General features: G+C 42.2%; 1 protein-coding gene across 2 annotated transcripts; it reads left to right on the forward strand.

Moving 5' to 3' along the window:
* Window positions 1–2710: 2710 nt before the first annotated feature.
* On the forward strand, window positions 2711–14928 carry LOC121281251 (torsin-1A-like). 2 transcript variants are annotated; one of them, XM_041194084.1, is made up of 5 exons: window positions 2711–2941; window positions 6746–7011; window positions 9492–9667; window positions 10575–10702; window positions 11468–14928. In XM_041194084.1, exons 1-5 carry the CDS (start codon window positions 2758–2760, stop codon window positions 11719–11721), a joined length of 1008 nt encoding a protein of 335 aa, XP_041050018.1. In that variant the 5' UTR covers window positions 2711–2757; the 3' UTR covers window positions 11722–14928. The 2 variants fall into 2 exon arrangements, with proteins under 2 accessions (XP_041050018.1, XP_041050019.1); XM_041194085.1 differs by lacking the exon at window positions 2711–2941 and adding an exon at window positions 3351–3530.
* The last annotated feature ends 2160 nt before the right edge of the window (window positions 14929–17088 follow it).

The raw sequence follows: 17088 nt of genomic DNA on the forward strand, positions 1-17088 counted from the left end.
GTAATGGTGACCATTAAACTATCATTAATTGTTGTAACAACCGATCTGGTTCACTAATATCCTTTACGGAAGGAAATCTGCCATCCTTACCAAGTCTGGCCTACATGTGACTCCAGACCCACAGCAATGTGGTTGACTCTTAGCTGCCCTCTGAAATGGCCTAACAAGCCACTCAGTTCAGGAATAATTAGGGATGGGCAACAAATACTGGCCTTGTCCGCAACACCCACATCCTGTGAGAGAATAAGAAAATGCTATCTACTGAGCCACAACTCTTTGTGGGGGAGATGGTGGAATAGTGGCAGTGTCATTGGAAATTGTAATAATAATCCAGAGGCCCAGGCTAATGCTTTAGGGACAAGGGTTCAAATCTCACCATGGTAGCTGGTGAAATTTGAATTCAATTAATAAATTTGGAATAAGCATGAAACTATCATTCATTGTTGAAAAAACCCATCTGGTTCACTAATGCCCTTTAGGGAAGGAAATCTGCCATCCTTATCTGGTCTGGCCTACATGTGACTCCAGACCCACAGCAATGTGGTTGACTCTTAACTACCCTCAAAGGGCAATTAGGGATGGGCAACAATTTCCAGCCTTGCCAGTGTAGCCGACATCCTGTGAAAGAATAAATAAGAATACAGCCATCCAGAATCACACAGTGCAGAAGAGGCCCTTCGGCCCATTGAGTCTGCTCCAACACGTGAGAAACACCTGACCTACCTACCTAATCCCATTTACCAGCACTTGGCCCATAGCCTTGAATGTTATGATGTGCCAAGTGCTCATCCAGATACTTTTTAAAAGATGTGAGGCAACCTGCCTCCACCACCCTCCCAGGCAGTGCATTCCAGACCGTCACCACCCTCTGAGTAAAAAAGTTTTTCCTCACATCCCCCTAAACCTCCTACTCCTCATCTTAAACTTATGTCCCCTCATGACTGACCCTTCAACTAAGGGCAACAGCTGCTCCCTATCCACCCTGTCTATGCCCCTCATAATCTTGTACACCTTGATCAGGTCACCCTTCAGTCTTCTCTGCTCCAACGAAAACAACCCTAGTCTATCCAACCTCTCTTCATAACTTAAATGTTTCATCCCTGGTGATTCTCCTCTGCATCCCCTTCAATGCAATCACATGCTTCCTATAATGTGACCAGAACTGCACACAATACTCCAGCTGTGGCCTCATCTAGGTTCTATACAGCTCCAACATGACCTCCCTACTTTTGTAATCTATGCCTTGATTGATAAAGGCAAGTGTCCCAGATGCCTTTTGCACCACCCCACTAACGTGCCTCTCCGCCTTCAAAGAACTATGGACACTCACATCAAGGTCCCTTTGTTCCTCAGAACTTCCTAGTGTCATGCCGTTCATTGAATACTTCTTTGTCAAATTACTCCTTCCAAAGTGAATCACCTCACACTTTTCAGGGTTAAATTCCATCTGCCACTTATCTGCCCATTTGACCATCCCGTCTATATCTTCCTGTAGCCCAAGACACTCAGTCTCACTGTTAACCACCTGGCCAATCTTTGTGTCATCCACAAACTTACTAATCCTACCCCCCACATGGTTATCTATGTCATTTATATAAATGACAAATAATAGGGGACCCAGCACAAATCCCTGTGGTATGCCACTGGACACTGGCTTCCAGTCACTAAAGCAGCTTTCTGTCATCACCCTCTGTCTCCTACAACTAAGCCAATTTTGAATCCACCTTATCAAATTACCCTGTATCCCATGTGCCTTTGCCTTCTTTATAAGTCTCCTATGTGGGACCTTGTCAAAGGCTTTGCTGAAATCCATATAAACTACATCAACTGCACTACACTCATCTACACACCTGGTCACCTCCTCAAAAAATTCAAATTTGTTAGGCATGACCTCCCTCTGACAAAGCCATGCTGACCATCCCTGATCAAACCTTGCCTCTCCAAATGGAGATAGATTCTCTCCTTCAGAATTTTCTCCAATAGTTTCCCTACCACTGACATGTGACTCACTGGCCTGTAGTTCCCTGGCTTACCTCTACAACCCTTCTTCAATAGCGCACCCACATTAGCTGTTCTCCAGTCCTCTGGCACCTCCCCCGTGGCCAGAAAGGAATTAAAAATTCGGGTCAGAGCCCCTGCGATCTCCTCCCTTGCCTCCCTCAGCTGTCAGGGACACAAATCATCCGGACCTGGAGATTTGCCCACTTTTAAGCCTGCCAACACCTCAGAGCAGGTACGGGGTCAGGGGTCAGAGCCAGGCACAGGATCAATTAATTTTAATTTTAATTTCTTGTATTTAAAACAGAAGAGATCTTGCCTAATTTTTTTCTTGCTTATCTTTCATCACTGTTGATGGTGAAATGCCGCAGCTGCCATTTGGAAACTTGTAGAGAAATAAGGACGTTTTTCTTAATTTGCTCAAGAACCTTGCAGTCTCTCTCCCCGAGTTCCATACCTTCATCCTCGTTCTCTTGGGTGAAGACGGATGTGAAGTTGCCATCACTGCCATCCATCCAAGCAGGTGGAGGTGGAGGTGGGGCCAGCCCCACCCCTGAACGATGGGCCCGCCCCCTAATCACATATGCAGATATGATAATGTTGACTCCGCCCGCTTATCACGTGTACCATTGTGGCCAATAGGAAGGGACGCTGGCGGGGAAATGACGTGACCAGCCCGAAGCGCGTTTCCGGTGGTGAAGCCTGGGGGGGGCGGGGCTGGGCTGCTGTAGTTCTCGGGTCCCGTACGTTGGCGGGCAGATGGAGGTGGGGAGCTGCGTTTTGGTGCTCTTGATCGTCTCACTCTCCCTGAGACCGAGTCCGGCGCTGGAGCCCATTTCCACCTCCGCCTTATTGGCCGGGGCGGCTTCCGTTGCCTATTATTATTTCAACTGCCGTTTCCAGGAATGTTGTACCAAGGACTGGATACCGCTGGATGTGAAAGGTGCAGGGTCAGGGGGGTCAGAGCAGGGTCAAGCTGTCAGAGCCAGGTACGGGGTCAGGGGGTGAGAGCCAGGTACGGGGTCAGGGGGTCAGAGCCAGGTACGGGGTCAGAGCCAGGTACGGGGTCAGGGGTCAGAGCCAGGCACAGGATCAATTAATTTTAATTTTAATTTCTTGTATTTAAAACAGAAGAGATCTTGCCTAATTTTTTTCTTGCTTATCTTTCATCACTGTTGATGGTGAAATGCCGCAGCTGCCATTTGGAAACTTGTAGAGAAATAAGGAAGTTTTTCTTGCTCTCGGTGTGCCATCTGTGGCTCAGTTGGTTGCACTTTCAGCTCTGAGTCACAAATTCTGGGCTCAGGTCCTGTTTCAGGGCTTCAGCACAAACATCGAGGCTGACACTGCAGTGCAGTACTCAGGTGCCGCCTTTCAGATGAGACGTTAAACCAAGGCTCCATCTGCCTGCTTTAGTGGGTGTTAATGATTCAATGGAAGTATTTTGAGGAGGAGCAAAGGAGTTTTATCTTCAATGTCGTGTCAATCAACATCAAAAAAACAGATTGCTGTTTGTGGGAGCCACTCAAAAAGTACTTCATTGGTTTCAAAATGCTTTGAGACATCCTGTGGTCATGAAAAGTGCTATATGAGTGCAATTCTTGCATTTTTCTGTCATTCAGGGCATAGGGGTAATGTTACTGGGCTACTGACCTAGAGGCACAGGCTAATGCTCTGGGGACACGTTTTCAAATCCCACCTTGGTAGCTAGTGTAATTTAAATTCAATTAATAAATCTGGAATATAAAGCTATTCTCAACAATTGTGACCATGACAACTCTCATTGATTGTTGTAAAAACCCATCTGGTTCACTAATGCCCTTTAGGGAAGGAAATCTGCCATTCCTACCTGGTCAGGCCTACACGTGACTCCAGGGCCACAGCAATGTGGTTGAATCTTAACTGCCCTCTGAAATGGCCTAGTAAGTCACTCAGTTCAAGGGCAATTAGGAATGGACAAAATAAATGCTAACCTTGTCAGTGACACCCACATCCCACGAAAGAATAAAAACAATTTCCAGAGTTTTTTAAGGCTAGTAAACAGGAGGCAGAATGGCTTTCTTTGTAGCAGAGTTATTGTGCTCTTTGCTAATGCAACCACACCTCTTGCAACATCAGTGGAGCAGATCTTGCTGGAAACCTGATATACAAGTTAGTCAGACTCTCCTTACATACCCTTCAGCTGGAAATATTTTTGTGCCATTACTTCCTGGATGCAAGAGCTGATAACATGGTGAGGGCACTGGAGCATCTGTGACTTCAGTGAACAGTGGGACCAATGGAGTATCCCTTTAACCAATGAGATTCAAAGATTGAGCAATTGGCCGAGTGGTTAACAGTGAAGTTGAGTGTCTTGGGCTACAGGAAGATGTAGACAGGATGGTCAAATGGGCAGATAAGTGTGAGGTGATACGCTTTGGAAGGAGTAATTTGACAAGGAAGAATTCAATGAACAGCATGACACTAGGAAGTTCTCAGGAACAAAGGGACCTTGGCGTGTGTGTCCATAGATCTCTGAAGGTGGAGGGGTATGTTAGTGGGGTGATGAAAAAGGCATTTGGGACACTTGCCTTTATCAATCAAGGCATAGATTACAAAAGTAGGGAGGTCATGTTGAAGTTGTATAGAACCTTGATGAGGCCACAGCTGGAGTACTGTGTGCAGTTCTAGTTGCCACATTATTGGAAGGATGTGAGCGGGTGTAGAGGAGATTCACCAGGGTGTTGCCTGGGATGAAACATTTAAGTTATGAAGAGAGGTTAGATAGACTTGGGTTGTTTTCATTGGAGCAGAGAAGACTGAGGGGCAACCTGATCGAGGTGTACAAGATTATGAGTGGCATGGACAGGGTGGATAGGGAGCAGCTGTTCCCCTTAGTTGAAGGGTCAGTCATGAGGGGACATAAGTTCAAGGTGAGGGGCAGGAGGTTTAGGGGAGATGTGAGGAAAAACTTTTTTACTCAGAGGGTAATGGAATGCGCTGCCTGGGAGGGTGGTGGAGTTGGATTGCCTCACATTCTTTAAAAAGTACCTGGATGAACACTTGGCATGCCATAACATTCAAGGCTATGGGCCAAGGTGCTGGTAAATGGGATTAGGTAGATAGGTCAGGTGTTTCTCCCTTGTTGGTGCAGACTCGATGGGCCGAAGGGCCCCTTCTGCACTGTGTGATTCTGTGAATAAACAGGAGATACTGCAAAGTTGGGTGGATTAGTCAATTCAGATACAAAAAGAAAAATAGAGGAAAAGAAAGATTGGATCAAGAAAGAGACAGAAAGGAAAAGTAAGAAAAAAAGTGAAGATGTTAAATGATACTTTTAGAATTCCTAATTTATAACATGCAGGAATGAGATGGAACAGTTTCAATTGTTCCCTTTCTGGGCTTAAGATTGATTGGTGATGGATTAACAATTGTCATGACATAAAGGTAAATAGCAGAGTCAACATTATGCAGCTGGTTAGAATGGGAGTTAGTTTCCACAATCTTTCACTGCTGTTTTGAGTATTGTATTCAGTTATTATATCTGGTTATGAGCCTTGAATGCCCCTTGGGATTTGCATTATGCCTAAGGTTGCCAACTCTGGATGTATCGCCAGAGGTATCAACACATGTCCCTCCCTGCCATTGGTTGCCCAACACAGCCATTCTCACAGCGCCATACCCCTCAGCCAATGGAAAAGCAAATAGATTTGCCATTATGCCATTGGATGATTCTTGATTTAGTCAAACAGTAATTTTTTGTAAATACAAAATTTTTAACGCCCTTATGATTTTTTCCCCCCCTGGGTTTTGCTCACGGAAGTAGCTTGGAAATTGTTCTTTCATTGCTGGACACTCAGGCCAATCTTGGATGGTTGATTAGGCCAAGGGGAATCTGTAACTTGCCAGCTAGGGGAATCACTGAACAATTTCTCTGGGGCTTTTTGTTCTTTTCAGCAGCTGCCGAATGGGATTCTGATGCCGGTCCCTGTTCTGGTATCACCAGCAGTTAAGAAGGCAAATGGTATGTTGGCCTTCATTGAGTACAGGAGCAAGGATATCTTACTGCAGCTGTACAAGGCCTTGGTGAGATCACACCTGGAGTTTTGTGTGCAGGTTTGGTCTCCTTACCTAAGAAAGGATATACTTGCCATAGAGGGAGTGCAGCAAAGGTTCACCAGACTGATTCCTGGAATGGCAGGATTGTCATATGAAATTGGGCCAACTAGGCCTGTATTCACTGGAGTTTTGAAGAATGAAAGGGGATCTCATTAAAACATAAAATTCTGACAGAGATGGACAGACTGGATGCTGAGATGATATTTTCTCTGGCTGGGTTGTCAAGAACAAGGGGTCACAGTCTCAGGATACAGAGTAGACCATTTAGGACTGAGATGAGGAGAAACTTCTTCATTCAGAGGACGATGAGACTATGGAATTCTCTACCACAGAAGGCTAAAGCGGCCGTCACTGAATATGATTAAGAAGGAATAGATAAATTTCTGGACTAAAGACATCAAAGGGTATGGGGAGAGCGTGGGAGTACGGCTTTGAGATAGAGGATCAGCCATGATCATATTGAATGGCGGAGCAGGCTCGAACGGTGGAATGACCTACTCCTACTTTCTATGTTACCTAACACAGTTGCATATTTATACTCTTTCTGCCACGCTCTGTCATGCTCCTCTCTGTACTCTCTATATCAATACAAAAATCAATAGTATCCTGCATGTATAATTACCAGTCTTTCTGTTCACTTTTAAAACAGGATTAGAAGCTGACTTGAGGAGGCAGCTGTTTGGACAGCACATTGCAATTGATGTGATTCCAAAGGCAATTGAAGGTTTCTTGAGCAACAAGAACTCAAGGAAGTCTCTCACCCTATCTCTACATGGCTGGACTGGTACTGGCAAAAACTTTGTCAGTAGAATAATAGCTGAAAGTCTTTATAAAAACGGAGTGGACAGTAAATATGTTCATCACTTTGTGACTACTTTTCACTTTCCCACTGCTGAACATACCAGCAAGTACAAGGTAATTACCCGCCTCTTATTTTTCTCTATCATAGTAGAGTGTTCTTTACACAGGATTCAGAATTAGAGCAAACTCTCCCAGGGCAGGATTAGCATAAGTTATACGCAAGGCAAGGCGCCTTCTCCATTGTCCCATCAAATCTGGATTATGTACGTTGATCCGGTCAGGCTGTAGACTCTATGATTTTATGATTCTGCTGCATTATGTTTTCATTGGCTAGACAATGGATAGAATTTCAACATTGCTGAGCACAAAAGGCTGAGTTTTGAATGACGTCATGCTTGGTGTCAGTATTTCCTCCCACTTCTGTCCCAGGCTTTGAACTTCTGCATGCTTCTCTCCGTTGGGATTCCTGTTTGCCTGTGTTACTCTCTTTGTCTTCATTATTTTTGATCTCCCTTCTATTGTGTCATTGCTGAAACGTGCTTTCGCACACCGTCGCATTTCTTTTCTCAGCAACTATCTTGCAGACTTCTGGTCTTTAACCATTGTCCCCATTTTCAATGGGACGGAAAGTGCTGGTAATGGAGGATAACTGCACCAGAGCCAATTGGGGGTTGGGTGGGGGCGGAGGAATAAGCTGGTGCTTGGGAGTGGGCAGTGCCTAGCTGAACACCACCGGCGGGATGATCCACACCCCTGGTGTCTACCTGCCTTTCTTCCAGCAGGTTCCTGGCCTGTGGGAACCATCTACTTCTTTGCCAGGTTTTCCAAGCTTCCCATCTCTGCGCTGCCATTGCCATTTACATTTCCCCTAGACTCATCTTGTTTTTTTCCTTGTCCAATCACCACCTTCCCTTTGCGTTGCTTTATCATCCCTTTTATCATTTTATTACTCTTGCCTTCCGCTCTGCCACTACCCTTCATCTTTGTTCTTTCCCGCCCTGCCTGTATTTGCTTAAAAGCTGTTAAACCTCTTACCTTTCATCAGAATTGAAATTGTTTCCCTCTCCACAGATGCTACCTTACCTATTGAACATTTCCAACATTTTCAGTTTTTTTTCTATACTATTCTGTGCATTGGTTCCAGGCTAATAATATTGGAACATACTGGAACGGTTCTAGGGATGGGGAATTTTAGCTAACAAATTAGCTTGGAGCAAAGGAGATTGAGGGGAGATTTGATAGAGGTATACAAGATTATGACAGGTTTGGGTAAGGTAGACAAAGCAAACTTTTTCCATTAGCTGATGGCACAAAGACTAAGGGACACAGATTTAAGGTCTTGAGCAAGAGGCGCAGGGTAAATGTGAGGAAGAACTTCTTATGCAGCAAGTGGTAATAACCTGAAACACTCAGCCCATAAGAGTGGTGGATGCAGAAATGATGAATGATTTCAAATGGAAATTAAATGAGCACTTGAAAAAGATAAACTTGCAGGAATAGAGTGGGGCAATAGAACTGACTAGATTGCTCCATGGAGAGCCAACTCGATGGGCTGACTGGCAGCTCTCTGTGCCATAAATGCCTCTATGACATTGTCAAAACCCTGCTCTTTCTTTGGGGTATTCAAGGAAGTATATTCCCAATTTATGAAATGATTGTGCTATCGAATTATCTACATATATGCACACTCACAAGCACATGCTATGAAAGTGTACATTACCATGCATATTTTGTAATGTTGCCTCACCCTAACTACATCTGGAGAAATGCTTTGACACAACCAGACTTTTTGAATAAGAGTGCTTATACTACAAGACTGAAGCAGTTGTTTGATCTTGGGTTCAGGGATCATGGGAGGCCAATGGGGGTGGATATTTATGCCTAGGGAGAGGAGCCTTTACACTGGCAGTCTCTATTGACACCAATGTGTCGGCCAATAAGTTGGAGTTGGGGCAGGTCATTTGATAGGGTTCATAGCAAGGAGTGTACCTTGTAGCGAAATAACATCTACTTTCTCAGCAAACAGAGTCTGTTTAAACAGCACACTACAGAGTCTATTTAAAAATGGTCTTTACGAACTACAGCAAACATGGCCAAAACTGCAGACTGATTATAAGCAGGGTGGTTTCTCGAGCAAAATGCAGTGAGTGGAAGATATTTACATGTAAAATTCTGTGGGTAAAATCAATCCCTGTTTAACAGTCTCGGTTGGATGGGGAAATTACCCTAATCATCACTGTTCTGGCTGGGAATAGTGATGCCATTATATGCAGCCAGTTACTGGTGACAGAACTGTGTGGAGATGGTGCACATTCTGGGCATACATATTAAATTAAACTATCCATGATACTAAAAGTGCATTTCCATGAAAGAATTTCACTAGCGCAAATAAATATTCGCACCTGAAAATGCAAATTATTTTGTGTCTGTTGTGAATGATAGAGAAGTCTGCATGAACTTCAAAGGAGATAGTCCCAGATTTAGAACCGCCAAGAATGGTGCTGGCGATAGAATTGATGTTTTAAAAAAATGTTTAGCTTTCCGTGGATTCAAACATTCTTTTTTAATTTTATTTCCCGAATGACTTAATTCAGCAACAGTTGCAGGAATGGATTCACGGGAATGTTAGCATGTGTAAGCGGTCCCTCTTTATTTTTGACGAAATGGACAAAATGCCCCCCGAGCTCATTGATTCCATTAAACCGTTCCTGGAGTACTACAACGACCTTGATGGAGTGAGTTATCGAAAGGCCATGTTCATCTTCCTGAGGTAAGAATGCACTGGTTTCTCGGCACGTTTGAGGCAATGTGCTATTTTTTTTTCTCTTTTGTGTCTGAGGGGGCAGACAGGCAGCATGCTCCCAAATTCATTTGGACCTTGCCCAATGAGCAGAAGGTGGACTGGATTTGGCATGGTGGATGCATCCCATATGACATTCCCAGTGAGCTTACCTCTTTTTTTGCTTCTCATCGGGGAGAACATATGGACTTCACTGGAGTGGGGGTGGGGGGTGTAATGTCTTGAGCAACAGCATAAAGTGGATAATATCAGATCAGCCACCTATTATACATCTAATGGAAATGAAAATTGGGAAGAATGTCTAACACTAACAACTTGCATTTATATAGCATCCTTACTGTTATAACACCAAGGCTGGCACTCCAGTCCAGTACTGAGGGAGTGCTGCACTTTCGGAGGTGCCATCTTTTGGTTGAAGCATTAAACTGAAACCCTGGCTGCCCCCTCAAGTGGACATAAAAGATCCCATGTCTCTATTTCAAAGGAGAGCGGGGGAGTTATCCCCGGTGACCTGGCCAACATGTATCCCGTGGTCAAGATCACAAAAACAGATTATCTGGGCAATATCACATTGCATGCAACAAGTTCACACAAACAATAATCAGTTTAACGTTTCATCCAAAAGACACATCCTCTGATGTCAGCCTTGATTTTTGTGCCAAGGTCCTGTGGTGGGACTCTGATTCAATAACTTTCTGACACAGAAGGCAAGAGTGCTACAAACTGAGCCACAGCTGGCACACTAAAGAAACTTCTCATTTCCCCACTAGTTTTTTTTGTCAGTTACTTAAAATCTTTGACCGTTTGCTCCTTCTGACCCTCTTGAAATAAACAGTCAAAGTAAAGAAATGTTTGTCTCTATGTTCTTTGTGGATAGTAATGCCGGTGGTGAGAAGATAAATGAAGTTGTGTTAAATTTCTGGAACCGTGGGATGAAAAGGGAAAATATTCAACGGAAAGACTTGGAGAACAGTCTGTCCTTAGAAGTCTATAACAACAAAATGAGTAAGTCTTGGTTCAGCGTTTTTTGAGCAGGAAATGGGAGAAGGTATGCATTAACTTTGTCTCCCTGATACCAAACATATGCTGACTGACCAATCCAGTTGTGTCCGTCAAATTCATTTCCATGTTCAGCTTTTCTGGAAATGGCTGCCAAATGATCTAAGCAACGTTCTGCCAACTGTGGCTTCTGAGTCAGAAGGTAGTGCGTTCAAGCCCCATCCCAGAGACTTGAGCACAAAATCTAGGCTGATCCTCCCAGTGCAATACTAAGGGAGTACAACCCTGTTGGAGGTGGCTTCATGTGAGTGAGTTGTGAAAACTAGGTCCAGCCTATCCTTTTGGTGGACATAATGGGTCCTGCAGCCTTCAGTTCAAAGAAGAGCAGGGCAGTTTTCACAGGTTTCCTGGCCAATATTTATCCCTCAACCAATATGAGTAAAAACAGATGACATGGCAATTATAACATTACAGTTTGTGAGAGCCTGCTGTGCTCAAATCGACTATCATGCTTCCTACATTATAGCAGTAACCACACATTTTTTTTAAAAAAGTACTTAATTGGCTGTAAAGTGCTTTGTGACATCCTGCGGTTGTGAAAGGTGCTATATAAATGCAAGATTTTTTATATTAATGCAATATGCGATTTATTTTGGCATTATACTGGATGAACCAGAAACTTTTATGTTAAGAATCTGACAAACCTAAGAGCTATATGAATATGATTGAGACTGAGATGTACTTTTTTTTCTTTGATTTCTATTTTTACAGGCGGATTCTGGCACACCAGTCTCATCGACCAAAATCTAATAGACTATTTTATTCCTTTTCTGCCATTGGAGTACAGGCACGTTGTGATGTGTGCAAAAGCTGAGGTGCAATCAAGGCATTTTAAAGATGTTGACGAAGTGGCCATCAAAGTGGCAGAAGAGATGGTATATTTTCCAAAGGAACAAAGAATCTTTTCAACCAAGGGCTGTAAAACTGTAGCTGCAAAAGTGGATTATTGGACAACTGCAGTTTAAAAAATGTAGAATATTTCCTTTTAGTTTTAAGTAAATCCCTTTACGTATCACGATGAGGCAAATTAAATGATTGTATCCCTTTTAATTTGGAGAAATCCAAGCTGAATGCATTAATGTTTACACAAATGGCAGGCTTGATCCCGGAGCTTTCTAAACTTTTGGGCCTCTTCTGCACATTACTGTATTTTCAAAAACACAAAATTGAGGCTTAGATTTTTGTGCCTTTTTGTGTTGGTATAAATGCTGACCCTTTGACATATGATTGAATGAAACTCCAGGGTTGTTTGCCAGTACTGCCTGATGTTTCAGGCACTGAAGAACAAGTGAAACTCCTAATTATAGGGAATGCTCAGTCTGCAGCCAAAATTCTCTTGTTCCATTTTACATGGAGTTAGTGTGACATCGAGCATACATTGAGAAAATGCACTTAATTTTTTTTTAAAAGATATTTTTAATAATCTGTGCCAGTCTGTGGAACAGACTGCACTCACAGGTCTGAGTTATTCTTCAGAATATCTTTGCACAATTGCAATCGTGCCAGGACAAAAGCTTCCTGGCTTGCAATTAATATTGTGTTACCCTGCTATGCTTTTACTAATTTTGTTAGATACCTGGACAGTGAAATTCTGTAAGATGCAGTAGATCAGGCTGAGTTAGAAAGTTGCACAACAAGACTGACTAGCTAAAAATATAAAAGAGTGTAATTTACACCTGGGTATCACACTAGCTGTACTGAAGGAAAGCAGGAATGTTACGGAGAAACCTGTTACAACATCCATGTACTTGACATAAGAAATAGGAGCAGGAGAAGACCATCTGGCCCCTCGAGTCTGCTCCACCATTCAGTATGATAATGGCTGACCTTGGTCTTCAACTCCACTTTCCTATCTGGACAGTGGAAGTGTCAGCTTAGATTTTTGTGCTCAAGTCCTAAAGTGGGTCTTAACCTGAAACCTTGTGATTCAGAGGCAAGAGTATTACCAACTAAGCCACAGCTGACACTGCTGTATGCTCAGTGAGCTCCTATCTACAGTGACCATTTAACAACTGTTCCAACCACAAATTGGAGTTGGGAAGTGAAACTGTATTTGATCTTTCAGGCAAGCTGGGGTTGGTCACTGAGAGATGGGAAACAACAACTTTTGTGTAGCATCTTTAACACAATTAAATGGCCTTAGGTGCTTCACTGGCATTATAAATCAAAATATGACACCAAGGCACATAAGCTCTTAGGAAAGATGTCGAAAAGGGAGGTGGGTTTTACATTAGGAAAGGTTTGACACTGTTCTGCGGAGTTTTTCAACCATGGATCTTGTGTCCCACATTGCACAGAGTGGCTGTGAAGAACTTGGCTTAATTCCGCTTGTCTGCATCAAGTTGACTGTAAGTGTGCGGTGGAAAATAGACTTGCAGTGATTATCCTTTCTTATTCCACCTCGGACCACAAGTTATACCATCCAGCTGAATGCAGCCTATCTTTTGTTGAGAGAGATATGTACCCAGACAATTGTGTCACTGGTTGAGGATGCATAGCCCTAAGTTAACTGTTTAGGAAAAAAAATGTTCTATTTGAAACATTTAAAGCAAATTAAGCTTAGATATAAATTAGAATTGGATAATTTTCTATACGCCAGAAGAAATGGTAATCACTGACGATATGATGGGAAGTTTTGGAGTGTTTGTCTTTATTCTGAATGAATTTACACAATTAAGCAATGATTTAGTACTTTTGGGGCATTTATCCCAGTAGGTTGGGTATTTACAGTGAAAAAACTTAGGAAGGCAAATACAATGTTGGCATTTATTTCGAGAGGACTAGAATATAAAAGCAGGGATGTGCTGCTGAGGCTTTATAAGGCTCAGGTCAGATCACATTTAGAATATTGTGAGCAATTTTGGGCCCCGTATCTCAGGAAGGATGTGCTGGCCCTGGAGAGGGTCCAAAGGAGGTTCATGAGAATGATCCCAGGAATGAAAGGCTTAACATATGAGGAACGTTTGAGGAGTCTGGGTCTATACTCGATGGAGTTTAGAAGGATGAGGGAGGATCTGATTGAAACTTACAGAATACTGAAAGGCCTGGATAGAGTGGACGTGGGGAAGATGTTTCCATTAGTAGGAGAGACTAGGACCCGAGGGCACAGTCTCGGAGTAAAGGGAAGACCTTTTAGAACAGAGATGAGGAGAAACTTCTTTAGCCAGAGAGTGGTGAATCTAAGGAATTCATTGCCACAGAAGGCTGTGGAGGCCAGGTCATTGAGTGTATTTAAGACGGAGATAGATAGGTTCTTGATTGGTAAGGGGATCAAAGGTTACGGGGAGAAGGCGGGAGAATGGGGTTGAGAAACTTATCAGCCATGATCGAATGGCCTAACTTCTGCTCCTATGTGTTATGGTCTAAAAAAGGTTTTGATAAAATGATGGTCACCTTAATATGGGAAAAATGTTTAATCAGTCTGTAGTACTTTAGGAAAATGTTCTTGTGTTGAGTTATGCACTGCATTGGGCAGTGTGCTTGCCTTTTCACTGCTGAATTTTGAATATGGATTAATGCATAGATCAATGGGATAAATTCTCTTTTCCTATCTCTCTCTCAATCACACACACATCTTTCTCATGCTGTCTCTGGCCAGTTGTCTGGCTCTTTCTTGTATTCATGCTCATTGTGCTCACTCTGTCTTTTGCCTTTTGGTTTAATCTAGATCCCAGTGGGTTTGGCTCCACAGCAATTTTGCACTAAAGGATTTGTTCAGGCTAAGTTTGGATAATGGAAAATGTCCCCATGGAGCAAGTGTTACTGAATCTTCTCCAATGATCACTGTATTTAGATCATTTTTGTCTCCACTTTTCTTGTATATGTCATTCGTGGCCTAAGTTCATCAAAAAAATAAAGCTTTTGACAGGGAAATCCAAAGGTGACACTGAAATAAACAGGTAGAGTACAGAAGATGGAAGAATACTTATTTTTTGGAGGAAAGCTCCTGCTGATGGAGCACTTGATGCTGACACTGGGTGTCAAAAAAGGAGAAACTTGTCAGACTTATAACCTAATAACTTATTTTTTGTGACAATCTTGGCCTGTATTTATTTTTGTTTATAAATAACACTGTCAATCTTGGTTTTAACATTGTTTTTGAACTTGCTTTTTTACCCAAATTTGTGAAAACTTACATTTTCATTTCAAAATAAAACAGCTCTGTAACGCTATTCTGGCTGCACTGAGTTTATTTGCTGCATTTTTTAAACTAGACCAGGAGGGTTTCACTATCATTTTGTGTATAATACTTTCAAATTATTATTTTTATATACAATTTGCATTGGTGAGGTAGTGAGGAAAGTTCAGCAATTTAAACATTATTATGAAGACTGAGGATAGAGATTAGGGGAAATTCCTTTACATTGACGGGTTGTTGGAACATGGGATGCATTGTCACTGAGTCCTTGAGAGGGAGAGACCATTACATCATTGAAGTAGAAATTGGATAAATTATTTGAAGCAGAGAAAAATATAAGGCAATTGTGAGAGAAGGGGCCATGGGATTGTTTTTATTGCTTCAGTAAGGAGCCAACACAATGGGCCAAATGGCCTGCTTATATGAAGCAAAATGACTGGAACATTTGGCAATAATGTGTAGTGGTGCAAATAAAATACATAAGTTACAGGATAGGATGGGTGAATTATGAAAGTAATACTTCTGTATTTCAAAGCAATACTAACAAAATAACATTATGTAACTTCAACCTGCAAATTAGAATCAGTATCATGGTTTGTAAAAGAAAAACAGTCTTAAATTCTACTAAGACTTTCTCATTCTAGGCTTTAAAAAAACTATGACAGAGAGTAACAGGAAACACTGATTAACTGAACTGTCCTAAATACTGAGCTGTATGTTTTAAAAAAATTTACTTCACCATTATTTAATCTCCTTGTTCAGAGTGCTTGCTGGCTGCCACTGTCTTTATAGGCATCCAAGCACTATATGTTCTGCAAGCTTCCATTAGATATGACATACATAAACACAGGACTTCATCCTCTTCTGAAAATTACCAGCCACTCACCAATACTTTGCCCAGGTGGCCATTATTGATATGTGAACATTGACGCACAATGTCGGCTGGCTATTTGACTACAAGCATATCACAATCCAGCCTCAATCTGTCCTGTACCAGCATCAAAACATGGATCACTGAAGAGGAGGGAACATAAGCTAATTTTCCTTTTACATTAAAAAAAATCCTCTGGATGTGGGCATTGCTGGCATTTATTGTCTATACTAACAATCAGGTTAAACAGTCAAGCATATATAGGGGCTAGATTGGGCAGGTTTCCTTCCCTACAGCACACCTTTACAGCAATGGCCATTTTTACTGATAATTGTTGGAAAATGAATATATCAATATTCCCTGGCCATCTTTCATCCAGACCTTGCACTGGTCACAGAAAGATTTGGGGTAGGGAAACACATTTTTCAATTTCACATCTTCACTGGTTTCACACATATTGAAAGAGTTAGGATCTTTCATGGAATAATTTCATAATAGTAGAATGATACAACACGATGAGACTTCAGCCCAATTTGCCTGTACTAGAGATGTCCAATGAGTTCTACTCCCTTGCTGCTCTTTCAGCAAAGCCCTGTAGCTTTTGTTTTATTTTTCCTTGGGATGTGGGCATGGCTAGCATTTGTTGGGCACCCTTAATTGCCTTTGAACTGAGTGGTTTGCTAGGCAATTTCACAATGGGCCAAAGGGCCTGTTTCTGTGCTGTATATCTCTATGGCAATGAAGAGTCAACCATATTGCTATGGGCATGGAGTCACATGCAGACCAGACTGTGGATAAAGATGGCAGCTTTCCTTCCCCAAAGGGCATTAATAAACCACATGGGTTTTTACAATTATAGCCACCATCATTGAGACTAGCTTTACATTCCCGATGTTATTACTTGAATTCAAATTCCACCAGCTGCCATGGTGGGTTTTGAACCCATGATTCCCAGGCATTAATCCAGATTACAAATTCCAATATATTTCCACCCTATAGAAGGGAAAAACCAGTAAAATATGGGAAATGCTGGTGCTGGTCTTGAATACCTTAAAATGGAGCTCCAGTTTGGACCAGTACCATAATTTCCCAGGTGGTATTGTGTTTTTTTATCCTTTGCCATCCTCTTTTCATATATTTACGTAATTCCCTTTGAAAATTAATATTTGAATCTGATTCCAAACACCAATGCACTTTTATATTTCCAGATACAATATGAGAAATCATATTTGACTCGAAATGTTAACTCTGTTTCTCTCTCCTGCCAGACCTTACAAACTTTCTGTTTTTATTTCAGATTTCCAACATCTGCTTTTGTTTTAT

This window comes from Carcharodon carcharias, chromosome 8, assembly GCF_017639515.1.
Source record: "Carcharodon carcharias isolate sCarCar2 chromosome 8, sCarCar2.pri, whole genome shotgun sequence".
In the NCBI taxonomy this organism is placed as follows: Eukaryota; Metazoa; Chordata; class Chondrichthyes; order Lamniformes; family Lamnidae; genus Carcharodon; species Carcharodon carcharias.